The 18,101-nt window shown below is 39.7% G+C and overlaps 2 protein-coding genes across 6 annotated transcripts in view; one reads left to right on the top strand and one right to left on the bottom strand.

Moving 5' to 3' along the window:
• Positions 1-18,101, top strand: part of LOC134211818 (uncharacterized) — a 150,257-nt gene that overhangs the window by 106,449 nt on the left and 25,707 nt on the right. The gene's annotated exons all lie outside the window — the stretch shown is intronic.
• Positions 10,146-18,101, bottom strand: part of LOC134211820 (lysosomal-associated transmembrane protein 4B) — a 45,041-nt gene continuing 37,085 nt past the window's right edge. For all 3 annotated transcript variants that reach the window (XM_062689104.1, XM_062689106.1, XM_062689105.1), the window contains exon 6: positions 10,146-15,709. In XM_062689104.1, the coding sequence (XP_062545088.1) occupies positions 15,392-15,709 (318 nt within the window). In that variant the 3' untranslated portion in view covers positions 10,146-15,391. The remainder of the gene's footprint in view (positions 15,710-18,101) is intronic.

Genomic DNA, 18,101 nt, shown 5'->3' with positions numbered 1-18,101 from the left:
TAAACGTTCGGGGAAACTGGAGGAACATCGCTCAAGACCGACGATTATGGAGTTCTACAATACGCCAGTCATATGTGTATCGACGCTGTAGTCAACTAGGTATCCAGGTAGGTATGTATGTGTGTATGCGTACAAAGTTTTGTAGACACACGTTTTTGAACTTAGTATAATATATTGACCGACTTACAAGTTCCATTTGACGGGGAATCCTGTCCCATTGTTTGCTAATGAAAATTGGCCAGATTGGACTATGGGATCATAAGTTAAAAGTAAAACACGCAAAAAACACTCATATTTTTAATATTGTTTTGCACGGGAAAGGCACCAATACCGCTAGGTGGATTAATCTGGGGTTTTTCAAGCAAATTTTACTCATTTTTCGTTGGGACAACATTTTGAATCGCCCCACCCCCAGTCACTGAGTAGATGACAGTGTTCTTAGGGTCTGTCTCATTTGGAGAATTAAAATTAAAAGTGACAGTTCGAAAATTAGCAAATAACCCGGTCATAAGAATGGCTGGTGCTACCCAGCAATTCCAATAAGACATCGATGCAAAATGATTCGATATCTGTCAAAAGTAATCTTGCTCTGTGAGCAGGGTTATTCGATAATTATTGAAATGTCGCTTTTAAGTTTAATTTCAGTTTAATTATCAAAATGAGACAGACCCTTATACAATTACATGTTTTTTATGGGAGTTGTTTCGTATGTAGTAGTGAAAGCTTATAAAGTTTTTTTTAAAGAGTTAAGGACAAACCTCACGGAATCCAAAACTAAATTAACTAGTTTTTCAAAGACACACCACTCAATACGGAAACAACGCACAACAGTCATTTTTATTATTCTAACTTTGCTGCATCGCAGCATCCGTGAAATAACAAAAATGGCAGCTTTGCGTTGTTTCCGTTTTAAATTGTGTGCCCTCGAAAACGCGAGTGCATTTAGTTTTGGATTGCGGGACACTTGTACTTAACTTCTGTTGCTCATTGTAATCCAGGGATTCATAATCAACATAGTTTGGTGTCATGTTGCGTTGGTGTCATAAACAATTTAAAAATGTATGTAAATATATACTCACAAAATCTGGGCTGGCTGGATTTTTCTCGTATTTTGGTTGAGTATCCAGTGGTAATGAGTCTAGCTCATGCTGAGGTTTGATTCCCAACAACGTAACTTGTGCTTTGAAATAATCTAGTTGCTTTTGCATTTCCTGTGAATATATTAAAAAGCAATATATAAAGACACGATTTTTTTATTTATATCATAATAATAATGGTGAATATAAACGAACCTCAGAATATAAAGATTGCAATAATAAAAATATATGAGCGAAATAATTTAAAATATTGTCAAGACAGGCATGTGTACGTTAAACTCACCGTTGTATGTAGTGTTACTAACCATTATTCAGACATACATTTCCTGTGAATATAAAACAAAATAAAAAACTCAAAATAACTTAATTTACATATCGCAACCTGTCAAATTCCAGGTCTAATTCGGTTCTTTCCTATTTGCTTTTACACACGCTCCTCCCTTCCACTATGAGCAGTAGACTGGCCCCAGGATTGTGTTTTTGGGTGAGAAAATCAATCTCTCAAAATTTCAGCTCAATCGCTTGTTGCATAAGCTAGCGCAATGAATCGCCTGCTTTGAGCGTGCTTACAGCGGCACACTAGGAGTTAACTTTCTGAAATCAGTATGGCGAAAGGCATCTAAGGTTCGATTTTTCAAAATTAAGCACCTTAATCGAAAAAATATTTGTTAGCCGTAGTAGCGGACACCATCCTTCATAATCGGTAGCAAATAGTTTTTTATGAAAAGTTCCTAATTTTGAGAAAACCCGCGTTAGACGGTTAAGGTGATTATAGAATGAAGCCCGTGGTGAATTTCAAATTCACCACACGCTTATCAACATACATTTCCAAAACCCCAAAAGTGGCGTAATAGTTTTTGTACAGTGCCGAAACTCAAATTATGATTGTTCAGCATAACTAAGCAAAAGATCTACCATTATGTCTGCCCCATACGCGTTATGGTTCTTTCATCTCGTGCTCTTGAAAAAAATATTGGAAAAGCACGTGGTTTACAAAATGGCCGAATTCTGGCTTCATTCTATAATCACCTTAACTCATGCTGGCTATTTTGCGCATATACTATAGTGCCTGGATGTGGCAGCGGCGGGTAGAAAATCAGCCACTGCCAATAATTCATTGATTTGAAGTTTGTATGGGGATTTCATCCAAAATATATGGAAAAATACACCTCTGTCACTCATTCGATCTGGAAATTGGTTCTGATTACTCGATTGAGCTCAGAATTGCAAAAACGGCAGTTGGCATTCTACAGAATAATTTCACAGAACATTGTATGATGATTAAATGAACTTTTATATAGTTTTCGGCTGATTCGATCAATAAATCCAAAAATACACAATTCAGCTCCTAATAAATCAGCTAGGTATTAGCCTTAACAGCAAAATAATTTTGCTTATGGGATTGATTTCAAAATATCCCTTTACTCACTTGAGAACAAAAAAGTTGCTCTATCCGCCGAAAGTTTCCATCCGTATATTTTAACAACAAACCAGTCAAATTTATAACACATTTCGTTACAATATTTTTCTGAAATAAATAGCTCCCCTTGTTATAATTTTGTTTTGCATTATTGATCGGGTAGCAGACACACGAGAGAGAGGCGCGTCAGAGGGAGATGCTACAAATATTTATTCGCATGGATGGCATCAGTGGCAACCAAGTGCTGTTTTCTCAAGATATTTATTTGGTTTTGTTGCAGTTTGTGATTGGGTAGGCATTGAAAATAAATCGATTCTCAGGACCACAATTTTGTGGAAGCGAAAGTTTAGCCGAGACGAATTTTGTTTGAAGTACATATTATAATCGCTTGGCGACAGAAGAATGAAATCACGAGCGCGTGTCAGAAGCAGGGTTGTAAATATTCGGCAGCACTGGATGAAGGTGATGTTTTTTACACAGACAAACATACGTAACACTGATGAAACTCCCATCGTCCATGCTCTGACCGATTGTTTTAAATTACACTGATTACTTGTTTCACACCTAGAGGCGCGCCCATCGTTTACCTTTCGATTTGACATCTCACACTAGCGCCGTCTGTTGACATTGTCGTACTAAACATCATTTCGTGCAACATGCACGCGAGATGGTGATAAAGTAACTGGGCGATGAATTATTCAGGAAATTGTTCTAGCTGTTACGTCTGTTTGTCTGTGTTTTTTATATCATTTTTTATTTTCTTCCTGCGTTGAAATCAACCTCACATTCCCGGAGAGGCAGAAAAGTAAACAACAGAACTCACATCACCCACTGTGCCGCGAAGGTAAAATTTACCACAGCAAAATGTATACATTCACCCAGAAAATTGAAAAAAATCACCACGCGTTCAAATGGGCCACTCACAGTCATACGGTAAGGCCGAACTGAGCAGCCTCTCAGAGTGGCTGAATGCGAAATTGAATGGTCGGTGTTGGAAATGATTTTTCGGCTGCACCCAGTCGCACTCACCACGGCGGCGATGAAGGCGACTGCAGATTATACTGAGATCCATGTTTTTCACTGCATTGACTGTGAAATATTTCTACCCTGGTCAGAAGGAGAAGCTGCAAAAACGTATTCGCATGGATGGAAATAACCTGAAACAAGTAGCAGACTACCTACTAAAATTATAATTTTGAAAATTTCACTTGACTGCTTGACTTCGGCTGCGTCTTTCTCTGACGCGCGATCGTGATTCCGCTAGCGATGGAAACTATCTGCCAATACCAAGCGATCAATTTGTGCTATGATCAAAATTCGTCTCGTCTCAAGTTGTGGCTCAAGGGCTGCCTTCACTGATGGTAGATAATCGTTAGTACTTCAGACAAGAAACTTTCATCTGAGCGCTGCTGATGCTGACGACGATCGCACGACCCACACCATCGGTGGGAATAAAATTTCCAGTAGAAATTCCGCCGATGCCGATGGTGAGACCGCGGTCTGCTCTTCGCGGCATCTCGAACGAAATGGCTCACGCGTGCGGGGAAGCTGATTTCTTGTAAGGGGTCGTACACTAATTACGTAAGCACTTATGGGGGGAGGGGGGGTCTGTCATTTTCTTATGCTCCATATAAATAAAAAATGATTTGTATGGGAAAAATCTTACATGGGGGGGAGGGAGGGTCGAAAAACCCAGAAAAATTGCTTACGTAATTAGTGTACGGCCCCTAATGAATAAAGCTAACCCTGCAGCCACGCCCCTTTGGTGGTGTTACAGTTACACAATATTTGCACTCATACCGATCAACAAAGAGGCGGGTCTAAAGGGCCTCCTTTATTGATTATAAGAAAAGTGCTTTCCCCCGCGCGCGTGGCGTTTCATTTGAAATGTCGTGGATAGCGAATAGCGGTCCCAGACCCGTCGCCCTATCCTAATCGGTTCTTCTCAGGGCCACCATTTTATACAAGGGAAGGAAAGGTTGTTGTTTGAAGAATTTTGTACAAAGTGCAAATTGACTGCAAGAAAGATGTCGTTCGTAGCATAATTACGAGGGAGATGCGCGTCGGAGGGAGATGCTACAAATATGTATTCGCATGGATGGCATCAGTGGCAGTCAAGTGAAATTTTTAACAAGATAATTATTTGGTTTTGTTGCAGTTTGTGATTGGATAGGATTCTCAGGATCACAATTTTGTGGAAGCGATAGCTTAGTCGAGACGAATTTCATAAACCTCTTTATAGGCATAGCAATGGCTTTGCTGTAGCAAAATCTCCAGAGCTGTGGTCAACATCGTTTTCAAATCGCCAGCACAATAAACGACTCTTTGAAGGAGCAGCATCCTTAGGTCAGAGACATCATCCAGCCGATAATATTCGCCAGGACGCGATCCAGAACACTTAAAACGGCTAGTGCCAACAAAAACAAACGACCCTTTTCAGGGCAACCAAAAATGTTGATGGAAGAAATGTGGTGTACTTGATTCGCGACTACGAAGGTAAATGCTTCACGCACAGTCTAACAGTTCCTTATGGGATTTTACTGTGGAGGAACAAGTATGGGCAATTGGCGGCCATGTTTCACGCACAGTCTGACAGATAGCAATGAGATTTTGCCATAAGAGTGAGTAGAGGCATTACTTTCGTATTCGCGAATTTTGTGATATGATGTCGTTTAAAAATGATGTCACATGTTCAGGGGGTGAAGGGGTCTAGGATTTTGTGACAGTGCATACATAGAAAAAAATTCCATGGTAACGGTTACTATTTTGTAGACTACGCCATGTTTTTAAAACAACCACAAATTTTCAGTTAAATTAACCACGCATTCGGACAAATTCACCACTGATTCAGTTCATGCTACAACATTCCACCAGGACCACAGTTGATTTTTACTGCGCGCATGGTAAAATCAAACGGGTTTGTTGTCTGCTGAAAATCGTCGGTGCGTATTCTTAAATTAACCCTCGGAATGGTAGTTTCGACCGCAACATTTTTTTGTGTGTATACTAGGTGTATTCAAAAAAGCGTGACAGAGGGGTGAGGGGGGGTCTAAAAATTTGAAAAGGTAGTTGAAGTCATATTTGATTTACCCCTATCCTGTTTTGAGTTGGTACAGGACGTTCACAATTTTTGTGCAAAATCATGTACTCGGAGCAATTGCATGCTTGATTTTGCACACATTTTGTGAACTACTCTGCTCAATTCATTCGAGATTGATACTCTGCGTATTTGATTGTACTTGGATATTATCTATCCGGAACAAAGTTAGAACGCTTTTTATACCGAAGTTGGATTTTTATCCAGATACAGGCAACTTTCCTAACTTCGGAAGTAGTGCGCTGGATTCGACTAAAGATGCGCTAAACAATGCATCAATTAGTTTGACAGATAAAACTTCGGAGCAAAGTTCAGTTCGGAAGTCCCGATTTCCCAATTCTAAGTTGGTGCTACGCTGACAATACTAACCTAACAGTGATATCTCCAATTGCTGTCGGCTAAAGCCATTTCCACGTCACGTGGAGCTTTCTGGTTTTAGTGTTACGGTAGTTATTGTCTTCCAGTCAAGGCCACTGTTCAAGATGTCACTTTCATAGAAGAACTGTTAATTGACTATAAAATCAGCTGATTTTAAACGTATCGTGAATGTTTCGTCCAGGGTGGGACGACCCTACGTTGTGTGTCAATTCAGAGACGCCTTTTATAGGCGCCTCTTAGTACGGAAACAATATACAAATTATTGGGGACGTGCGCACAAACATTCAAATTTAAGTCTAATAAGATTAATTACGCGCCAAATTGCCAACCGAACACTGCAACGCGTTCGAGCTATTGGCGCGAAACACACAAAACTAATGGCCCGTTTACATATTCGCTAGTTCTAGCGAACAATGCACTATCTGATAATACTAGCGCGACATTAGCACAATGTAAACGCTTATTAGCGAGGACAATTCCTGTTTACTCAAACGAATGAATAGAAGCTACGCACGCTGCTCTTCTTTGCGCTGTCCTCTCACTGCAAGCAAGCAGCAGAAACGGTGACGATGAGTTGTGCGAACATACCGCCGCCCCAAAACGAACGTTTTGCAATTCCGTTTTGTTGTCGTCTGCTGCTGCTGCTGTTGGTGCGGTAGTTCGAAAATGATTGCTTGACATGGCTGTTGTTGATGGCCCGTTTACATATGAGCTAGTTCTAGCGGACAATGCACTATCCGACAATACTAGCACGACAATACAATACTAGCGAGGAAAATTCCTGTTTACATTGTGCTAATATCGCGCTAGTATTGTCGGATAGTGCATTGTCCGCTAGAACTAACTCATATGTATGAATGGGCCATGAATGATGATGCGGTAGATTGATTTGGTTGGATTATGCTCTCGATGCAAATGGTACGCTTGTGGACGCTGGGTCCGGATGTGACCACTGGGTCCGGATGTGACCGCTCGGGTCGGATATGACCACTGGGGTCCGAATGGCGCAACGGACAGGTAGAATGACGATCCCTGGGGACGGATGGTACGCTCCGCTCCCCTAACAGCCATGTGGCTCGACACAGCGGCTTGTCGATTTCCTCTTCGGCTTCTTTGGATTTGGATGTCCGGCTGGAACGACAGGCTATCAGATTCTCGGTGTCCGGTGCTGGGATGCACGGGTTCGACTGGGACGTTATCCAACGGAAGCGTCGAAGATGAGGATGTCCAGTGTGCTTGTTTGCTTCTTCCTCTTCAGCGTTTTGGATCTGGCGGTCCGGCTGGAACGGCAGGCTGATCGCTTGGGATGCTCGGGATCCGACTTGGTAGCACAGGTTCGCTGGGACGTTATCCAAAACGGTGTGTAGAAGAAAAAGCTTGATCCAATGTCCAATTGATACAGCAGCTCATTTGTCACCGTCGGGAACTCGATTCCAGGCTCCATCCTGGTCACGGCACCAATGTTTTGTCCAGGGTGGGACGACCCTACGTTTTGTACTTTTTTAACGGTGTGATACTCCGGGCGACGAATGAAGGAAACACTGGTTCAGACTGGACTATGAAATTATTGCCTCCGAGAGGCAGCGTGCCCGCTCGGAGGTTACGTTGCGAACCATCGTAGCGTGGTTTGGAAAAGAAGAGAAGCGTGCGTGCAGTTGCCGTTTAATTGTGTGGTCTTTTTGTTCTATTGCTTCGCGCCAACTGCTTGCGTTATATACGTAGCGTTTGGCGCGCTGCAAATCCAATTAGATTTAAAATTTGAATGTTGTGCACACGTCCCCAAATAAATGTAATATTGTTTCCGTACTAAGAATCGCTTATAAAAGGCGACTCTCAACCATGCTTGTAGTACAGTGTTCATAAAGTAACCTCCGAGCAGGCACGCTGCCTCTCGGAGGCAATAAATCAATAGTCAAGTTGAAGCAGTAGTTTTCTTACCGGAGAATCACCACATTAAAAGTACACAACGTAGGGTCGTCCCTCCCTGGATCCTGGACGAAACACCTATTGTGACGTGAATATTCCACAATCTACAACATGTTTGATCAAAATGTGTCTATAATACACGCCCGCGTTTAGTGACAGCTGCATTGTGTTGCATAATCAGATCAGGGGAAGAAGGCGGAGCACTGATGCCCTACCCCAACATGTGCGACATCTGGAATTGGTTCTAAAATGTAAACAACAATGTTAATTCTCTACCACCTTTTTGTTATGGCGAGGCACATTTTAGGCACACTTTTGTTTTCGATATTTTATCAAAATCAAACCCTAAATCATGCAGCAATATAACGATGTGGTATGCTTGATATACCTGTTTGATTATAGGGACTCGAATTTATTTGCAGCAACTAACCGAATATAGGGGCCCTCCTTAGCCGTGTGGTAAGACGCGTGGCTACAAAGCAAGACCATGCTGAGGGTGGCTGGGTTCGATTCCCGGTGCCGGTCTAGGCAATTTTCGGATTGGAAATTGTCTCGACTTCCCTGGGCATAAAAGTATTATCGTGCTAGCCTCATGATATACGAATGCAAAAATGGTAACCTGGCTTAGAAACCTTGCAGTTATTAACTGTGGAAGTGCTCAATGAACACTAAGCTGCGAGGCGGCTCTGTCCCAGTGCAGGGATGTAAAACCAATAAGAAGAAGAACTAACCGAATATAAATATGTTCGCATTAACGATTGCGCCTTAATACCGGTTCTTCTATGCAGAGTACACGAGCTTTGTTCGCCAGTGACAGGCGTATGAGGCCCTTGTGACAAATCGACCATTAGTTTGCGTGTGCCAAACGTCACTCATCCAGTGTTGCCACATATACAGATTTTTCTGCAATGATGCAGATTTTTTAATCTTTTTCGGACCAAGAGTCTGTAAATACAATAGAGGTAATAAACTATAGAGGACGCTTTGCGCTGTCGTCACTGGCGAAATATCTTTTGCTGGCGAATATAGGGCACTAAATGTCAACAAAGGAAAAATCAGAACGTTTTGACAGATAGATACCCAACATGTTTGGGGACGATAACAAAGGGAACCGCAGCGACAATCGTCCTCTATAGTTTATTACCTCTATTATCCTCTGTCCGAAAAAGATTCATGATAGAATTAGAGGAGAAAGTATAGATCTGATAGTTCCATAGACGAATCCAAGTAAAAATAAGAAGAAGACACACGACGGTGTTAACTTTGACAGATCCTACAGCTCAGCATAGGGAGATCATTTTAAAATGCTTATAATAAATTCTAGACAAAATGTAATTAAAATCTGATTGATGTGCGGTACGGAAAAAGTTCTGAATTACATATCTCAAAGCTTATCTCAATTTTTTGAATATTTTCCAAAAATGTATCTATCATACAGTTCGGAACTTTTTCCGTATCATACATCAATCAGATTTTAATTACATTTTGTCTAGAATTTATTATAAGCATTTTAAAATGATCTCCCTATGCTGAGCTGTAGGATCTGTCAAAGTTAACACCGTCGTGTGTCTTCTTCTTATTTTTACTTGGATTCGTCTATTAGGATACGGCAGGCATGAAGAATGTTTTATAGAAGTCGATTTGAAAGCGAGCGAGGACAATATTTGTGATGGTATAAGGCCCGATGCCCACGTAGCGTCTTTTCACCGCTGCGTGCACACGGCGTTAAAAGGACGCATGTGTGCATCGGGAAAAAGCGGTAACGCAGAGTCGCCGCATCGATGCACACCTGCGTTTTTTCAACGTCACGTGTCCGCAGCATCGGGCAGCATTATAGGCATCGGGCCTAAATCGCACGACCTTGCTTCTGCCAAACTCCCGTGTGAAGGGGAAGGGAATAATATCAGTGTGGAAGCTGATATCACTCCACTGGCAAAGTATATTGTTGGACAAACATATATAGGATAATTGAATTTTAGGCGTCACAATCGAAAAAATATTAAATGGATTAAACTCATATGAAAATGTTTGATCAAAATTACATTTTACAACACAGATATTCACAATTTTCCAGATGTAATCAGATGATGATATCGGTATTTTTAGAATAAACTGTTTACATCTGATTGTACATGTCACAACAAACTTCTGACAGATAACATCAAAAGTTTTAGTTTACTTTATTCACATTTGGACAATGCATCTTCATTGTTTTAAAATAAAAGTATTGTTTATTGTGTGATTTATCAGTTATAATGTTATATATTTTGAAGAAATCGACTGAATTGACCTTCACCGTCGAAAATTGTATCTCGTTTTGTTGTCTCAGTCAATTATTTGGCTTATTAAAGGTCAACTTTCCCGGATTTTCGTTCTAAATCGGGCAAATGTTGGGCCAATCTTCAAAAACAGCACTTTTTAATTTACTGTTTTAAATTTTAAAAATATTTAATGGCGTCATAAAATAAGGGTTGTGTGGGAAAGTTGACCCTAAATAAAATAAAGAATCGATTGGGCGAATGAAAAATTTTGACGAGAAAGTTCAATTGTACAGTAAGTTTATGAATCCGAGGGCCAGACAATTTAAGGTATTTGAGGAAGGAAGGAACTTCTTGCCATCTTTGGTTCAAGCTTCCTAGATTTCTGTCAAAGATATTATTTCGCTTTATTTACCAATCGTAAATAAAAACTGAGAAAATGCTGCACGTGTGAACCGGCCTGAAGGGTTCGCCTCAACCGATTCTTTAATTTATTGAAGGTCAGTTTTCCCAAGAACCTGAATTTTTTACGACTCCAGCTTTAAAAAACAAATCGAAAAAGCACTGCAATTTATTTTAACCTAAAATTCGACCGATTTTGGATCAACATGAGGCCATTTTCTTGGGCCAGTGAACATTGCAGCACAGTATGAACATACGGTCACCCTCAATTTGAGCTTATTGGCAAGTTTTATCATGTCAACTTTATATGATATTTGAGAGAATGTTCCACATATGCCTGAACGTGAAAACCGCAATAAAATTCAAATCAATTCAAACATGAAATTACACTTGAATTTTTTTGGTTGCATTGGCAGAATTACAAGGTTCGGTTTTTTTTTTAAATTGGATAACAAGATTCAGACATATCTGTCAGCAATGGATATTTTTGCAGTCAAGATTTCAGACAGATTTTTTCTATGATTGCAGAAAAAGATTCAAATATACTTGGAAATACTGGATATTTATAACTGGTGTAAATTTGCTACATTTTACGATTACTGCAAAAATTTGTCACCCTGTATCATAAGATATATTTGAAGTTTATAAATATTTATGGTTTTTACACAATACTGAACAAAATACTGGTCAAAAATAAAAGATATTTTAGTTACAAGATAAACATTGTCGCTGTCATCGTTGTCCGGAACATCTTTTGCTGGCGAGGATAGGGGATCTAAATGTCAACGAAGGAAAAATACATACGATTTGACAGTTATGTATCACACATGTTTCGGACAGCAGAACAAAGGGAACCGAAGCGACAATCTTTATCTGGTAACTAAAATATCTTTTTCAAAAATGCATCACAATCAAAACTGCCGTAATCTGGCAAAATGACGTATACGCTATTTACAAAAATGGTGTTAACGAGTAGTACTCACTCCAAATAATTTAAACGTTCTTTCCACCTGAATTTTCAGGTGCATTCTACGTGCACACGTAACTGTAAATCCTTCAGAAAATTCAGGTGAAACTTACGAGTCCGGTGAATTTTATCCAAGGTAGAGTTTACCTGATTTTCACGTAGAATCAGAATTATACCGGAAAATCAGATGAAAGTTACGTGAATTTCAGGTGGCAAAAATCTACGTAGTTTTTCAGGTGGAAACAACGTGCAGATTTTTTTGGGTGCTCATCTTACTATTTAACAGAAAAATTTAAAACATGTATGATGTAAAATGGCGCATACGTCACTTTTTTCAGATTACGTCAGGAAAGATCTTTTATAATTAAATATTGTGCACACATATTTGATGCAAATCTGAATTTTTCGCATTTTTTTCCCAAAACCAAATATCTATGAGGCAATATGGTCATCAGCGCCGTAGCGTGTGGTTGGCCAGGTTGGCCCCCGCCAAGGGCGCCTGGCCTTAGGGGGGCGCCAAAACCAAGAATGTCGCTATGGGAAATGATCACAAAATATTCTCAAACTCACTCAAACTCGCGTGATTTTTTCTCTTAGTTGATGAGCATGAGCATGAGTATGAGCATTATGACCGCACAATTCGTAGTTGCTACTCCGTGATTGACTAGAACTTGCGAAATTGCACAGAGAGCACAATAAATGGGGCTTGGGACTAGCTACCCATTCTCAATGTACACGTTTCGGGAGCTCAAATATCTAAAGTCAATAACGGCGCCGGCCATATAGGAAGGGAAGGATTGTTCGTCTGACTCTCGCTACTAGAGACCGAGTATACCTGTGTATCTCCACGATTGTCTTGAGATAGGATATCGTTTTAGTTGCAAAGGATAATTTATCTGGATTCACTTCGGTGAGTGATGCGATCTATGGGATGGGAAATAATACTCTCGCTGTCTGAAACTTTCACTTTCTAATTTATTCACTCAACCGCGCAAAGCAGATCAAAATTACAGCGACCGGCCGATCGTTTTGCCTTCCGCACAAAGCAAAACTAAATTTTGACGACCGGCCGATCCGCTTACTGCGCGTGATTTTTTCTCTTAGTTCTGTATTAACTGACTTTACGAAGATGAGTATTTGAAATGACGTCACTCATCTTACAGCATACAGGATACAATAATTTGCATCAACAGATTTCAATAATGATGGCATTGGTCCAAGAAAATCCAACAGTGCCACTAAACCGACAGACTGAAGACTATTGTGCCCATTAATCAACCCACTCCAGACTTGGGTTTTCCTTGATACGACTAGGTCCAATCCAATCTACCAATTCCTTGATACGACTAGGTCCAATCCAATCTACCAATTCACTCCAGAGTTGAAGTTGGCGATTCTGAAGGTCATCCAATCCAAGTATTTTGTTTGTTTAGTTCCGATAGCGCTCCAATCGGGTCTACTATAAAAGGCCGAAAGCAAAAACGGGCCGAAACCACATAAGGCCGACGCACGCTCGCTCTGGTCCACTTTGTTGCTCTGCTGAGTTCATTCGGTCTTTTTGAATCACATCTATATACATAAAAATGAATTTCTGTCTGTCTGAACCTTATAGAGTCGGAAACTACTGAACCGATCGACGTAAAAATTAGTATGCATAGGTTTTTTGGGCAGGGGAAGGTTCTTAAGATGGTTCGAGTCCTCTCCCTCCTTTGGAAATACAAATGAAACACCAATTTATTCACAACACGAGAATTAATCAAGCAAACGGAACCAAATCTGGCATGTGGAGATTTTTGAAGATAAGATATGTTTCGGTGGTAACCCTCCCTCTTCTGGAAAGAGGGGCTCCCATACAAATGAAACAGAAATTCCTGCATCACTCGGGAATTAATCAGAGAGTAAATCAATTTTAGGCCAAACGAAGTTCGTCGGAGGACTTAAGAGAAAATGAAATACAATTGGCAACACCGCGTTATCGTGAATTATAAAGATTTTAGCTAAAAACATAATAATTGGAATTAGATCGTGAGTTTGCGCATCATTGGCACAGCCATGCGTCATGAAGCGCACCACTCGTACATTGATGTAAATCGGCGAATCAGATTAGATCGCTAGTAGTTGCAAAACACGTTGTCAAATTTTTCTTTATGGGACAGCATAATAAAAATGAAGGATAATTGTTTTAGTATTCGAAGTTCTCTTGGTGGAAAGATTGAAAATTTTGTAATAATTCGGCCTTTCGTATTATTTGACATTTTGAGATTCAGACTTTAGTACCATTCGGCCTTTCGTGGTTCAGCCTTCTGGGTTTTCGGCTTTTTGTGGTATGCTAGAACATGTTCGGCCTTTTGCACTAATCCCCTCCAATCACCGACCAGCACACATTTTTGGCCTAGCTAGATCCACTTGTGCGTGAATTCACAACAAGCGAGTCTGATTTTTTTAGCCGAGAATCCGGGCACTACTGGATCAAGTAGATATTTGCGTAAGTTTATTGAATTCAAAAAATCAGGAAAATTTCAATGAATTTCTAGGAATTTTATGACTTTTAGTAATCCTTACTTCCTACCTCTACATTGGAACATTTAAAGGTTATTGAGGCTTAATTCATAAATTAATAATTCGGTATGCCACGCAAATAATTGTTTTTAAATCTCCCTACTTTTATTGCGGTTTTTGTTTTGAACATCTACAAGAAAGGGGCGCCCAGTAAAGGTTTCGCCAAGGGCGCCAGAAGTCCACGCTACGGCTCTGATGGTCATACTTAAGATCCATTAATAACGTAACGCAAAAAATTACCATTTGCACATTTTTTGTATGAAGCATCTGAAAATGTTGTATTAGTCGTCACACTTCGGGCAAAACCCTCTTTCCCTAAAAACTTTACTTAATTAATGGATGTTATAAGAATATCATCATCTATGTTAGATTCATTACGGACACATTACAATACCGCATTTCCGTGATCGGAACAGAAAAAATGACCATAGATCAATTAAAATGGGTCTGTTCAAACGGCGAAGAGTGGCCCATATTGCACCGTATCCTGTTTTCCGCGAGCGATAATGGCCGCCAGCTTGTTTGCGGGTTAGTCTCTGATTTAACGTTTGTGGATGTCAATTACACCAACCGTTCCGAGCATTCTGACCAATGTGGCATATAAGAAGGTGCTGATAAAATGAATTCAAGCCTTTTTATACCTATATCAAAATGCTCGTCGGTGGGTGCAGTTGACCTCCACAAACTGCCTCAAAAGGTATGGCCCATACAGTATAGACTAACGCAAAATGAACTCCCCCAAGAAATTATGACGTTGAGCGGGTCGCATAATGAACGCAAAATGAACTTTTGTTCGAGAAGACGACCCGCTCAAATGTCAAAATCCATCGGGTGAGTGAATTCGATGAACCCCTGCATAAGTCTATAGTCGGGAACACACATTAAAGTCAATACATTATCAAAAATACATTCTAACAATTTCCAAACGCATTTGCATCGACGTAATGTGGAAAGTAACAGTATAAGTCATACTATATTTGAATGATTTTTTTTAGCTTTTCAGCGTTATTTTTTTTCCTTAGGTGCCCCGATAACCCATACTTGTTTTTAATTTTCGATTTTTCAAAAGAATACTGAGACAATAAAACGAGATGAAATCTCTGACGGGAAAGGTCAATTGTTACATATATCGTCTTCATTACATGTTTAAAAAATGTTTTAAATAATCAGAATAATAAAAAAATGTACTTTCACTTGCACCCTTTCACTTCAAACCCCATCAAATAGTTAATTTCCATTAAACGCTTAATTTGTATGACTAACTTTAACGGTTATTATCAAAAGCGGTTAATTTCTATTCGATTCATGTGGTTGTTGTGAGCCTCCAGTGTTGGTCGAAGTGGTAGCTTCGACAAGAATGATCGAGAGGTTTTCTGCAGACGAAGTCTCATTTTGTTCCACATCATTGTACGGTGGAGGATCTGAGAGGCTAATGTTGTCATTAACGCTAAGAACAGAATTTCCACGAGCTGATTCTGTGTCGTTCGGTGTCATGTCCTTGTTATTCATAGCCATTGCAACAACGTATGACGGAGGAGGTGCCAATTTTAAGTTTTGAGCGACTGCTTCATCATAGTCTGGTAGAAGATAATTATTGTCGCGTTCCTGAAAATAGATTAAAAAAAGGCGTATTAATCCACCTAAAATGAGATTTTGACGTTCCTTGATCATATATATATTTTTTTAGTGGCGCTCAGAAATCAGAATAGTAGCGGCAGAGGCCAGTTTTCATACAAAATAGCCAACTTTGACATGAATTTGATGAGCTCCTGCAGCATGACGCACCTCCTATTAGGTTCTACAGTATGACGACACGAATGAATACGCTAGGAGAAATGTCAAAAAAGAAAAAGTAGCATCACGAAAAAAAAATTCCACAGCTAGATATGGGATGCAATTCTTTAAATAATTTTAAAAATTTCAAAATGATATTCATTTGAAAATAATTATCAACATTGTGCATATATTTATTTGATTGTTCATGATAATAAATGTGTTTCTCGAATTGGTCCCCGAAAATGTACTATTTTTGAGGTTTATTGAATTTCTAATCTCGTGCAATAAACCATTTTCAAAAATAAATCAGCTTGTAATTTTTAAAATTATTTTGAATTCCGTTGGCTATACTTTGCCGTGGTAAATTTTAGTGATTCTACTTTTTCTCTGATGACAGCATTCATTCGTTTCGCCTAGCCCATTAAGTCCTCGTCAAATGAACTTTTTTGACAGTTCAGTATAGTACTTTCCACTGACTCTGACGAGAACTCCGACAAGGGTCGAGTTCGTGATTGGTTGGCTGCTCCTGAGTCCAACAAGAAGTACTACTAATCTGTGACCAGATTGAGGTTACTTACAGTCGCTGCAGAACTTAATTTGCCTGGCTGGACCAGCAGCCAGTGAATGTCCGAAATAATAACAGGTTTTGTTTTTGTTAATATTGTGGTAGTAGCAGATTGTTTTGAAATTAAAATTGAAGTTTTTGATAAAAGCTTGAATAATTCGAATAGAAAGAAAAAGAGACAGCTCTGATACGAATAGTTGATTCTTTGTCTATGTATCACTAGAGTTATTTGTTCTGTCGGGACATACTTGCGAGCTCATAGTCCGTGAAAATTCAGATATTCGACGGATGTCAAAGGCATTTGCTCGGCCATGACATGGCACGGTTAGTAGCTGGCCATGCGGTGGTATTTTCGTTAAAGAGTGTGTTAAAGAGAGAAAGGTGTTGGCAAAATTTCTAAGAGAGAAAAAAAGAAGTTGAGAAAAAGCACTGGGAAAAAATAGCTGCTCTTCGGTAGAGATAGACGAAGAGTAAGCTAACAAAAAAACGTTTGGCCTCCGGTAGAGAAAGTAAAAAAGGAAGCGATGGAAAACAAGGATCTTTGGTACATTCAAAGTTAATTGCCTATATGCCGGGTATTAGGCCGCCCGGAGTGGAAATTAATTACTATGTCTGAAACTTGATTATGCATATGTACAACATGTGATAGATTTAGTTCGGAAAATGTATTGGAGGGTAACCGCCCCTTCGGTGGGCTTTGATCCCACGACCCCAGTTCGCTAGATAGGTGCTTTCCCTACTAAGCTACGAAAGACCTCCGTCGTCCACCGCAGCTTAGCGGGTACTGATGAAACCAAATTCCCAGCACCAGCCGATCTCTCGCAATACATTTATTTTAAATACATATGAGAGAGTTAGTTCTGAAAATGTAAATGCGAGAGATCGGCTGGTACCTGGTGCTGGGAATTTGGTTTCATCAGTACCCGCTAAGCTGCGGTGGACGACGGAGGTCCTTCATAGCTTAGTAGGGAAAGCACCTGTCTAGCGAACTGGAGTCGTGGGATCAAAGCCCACCGAAGGGGCGGTTACCTTCCAATACCTTTTCCGAACTAAATCTATCACATGTTGTACATATGCATAATCAAGTTTCAGACATAGTGAAGAATCTTTGGAGATTTCATGATTTTGTTGTTCACTCAATGTTTTTATGACTAGAAAACTCAACCTTTGTCGAAACCACAAGGAGTTGTTGTATCCAACCCAAGAAGAAATAAATCGAAGGTAAAAAAAACAATTTTAGAAATTTTTCGACATTTGATGCATGAAGAGAATTTAAATTACAAAAAAGTAGTTTTTGAAATTATAAATCGATAATATGTGATCATGTAAGAGAGAAGAGGTGAGCGGGATTGTGGTAGTAGCAGATTGTATTCAAATTGAAGTTTTCGGTGAAAGCTTGAACAATTCGAATAGAAAAAGAAAGAAATATCCGGAAATTGAACGAATTGTTTTTAACTTGAGTGTGGGTGCGGAAAGGCACTAAGTAGATTACCATATACATATTAATAGTGAAATATGACATTCAACTTGCCCTACAAACATTGAAGACGAATAAAGCGTTTATACAGCCAAAATTAGACTTCTACACATAAAAAACTAGCTGATTCAACTGTTTGTTGGGTGGCCAATATATCAAAAACAAAAACTGCTATTATA

This window comes from Armigeres subalbatus, chromosome 2 (genome assembly GCF_024139115.2).
Source record: "Armigeres subalbatus isolate Guangzhou_Male chromosome 2, GZ_Asu_2, whole genome shotgun sequence".
Lineage (NCBI taxonomy): Eukaryota > Metazoa > Arthropoda > Insecta > Diptera > Culicidae > Armigeres > Armigeres subalbatus.
The sequence above is the reverse complement of the archived record's forward strand: the minus strand, read 5'-3'. Positions and strand labels throughout refer to the sequence as shown.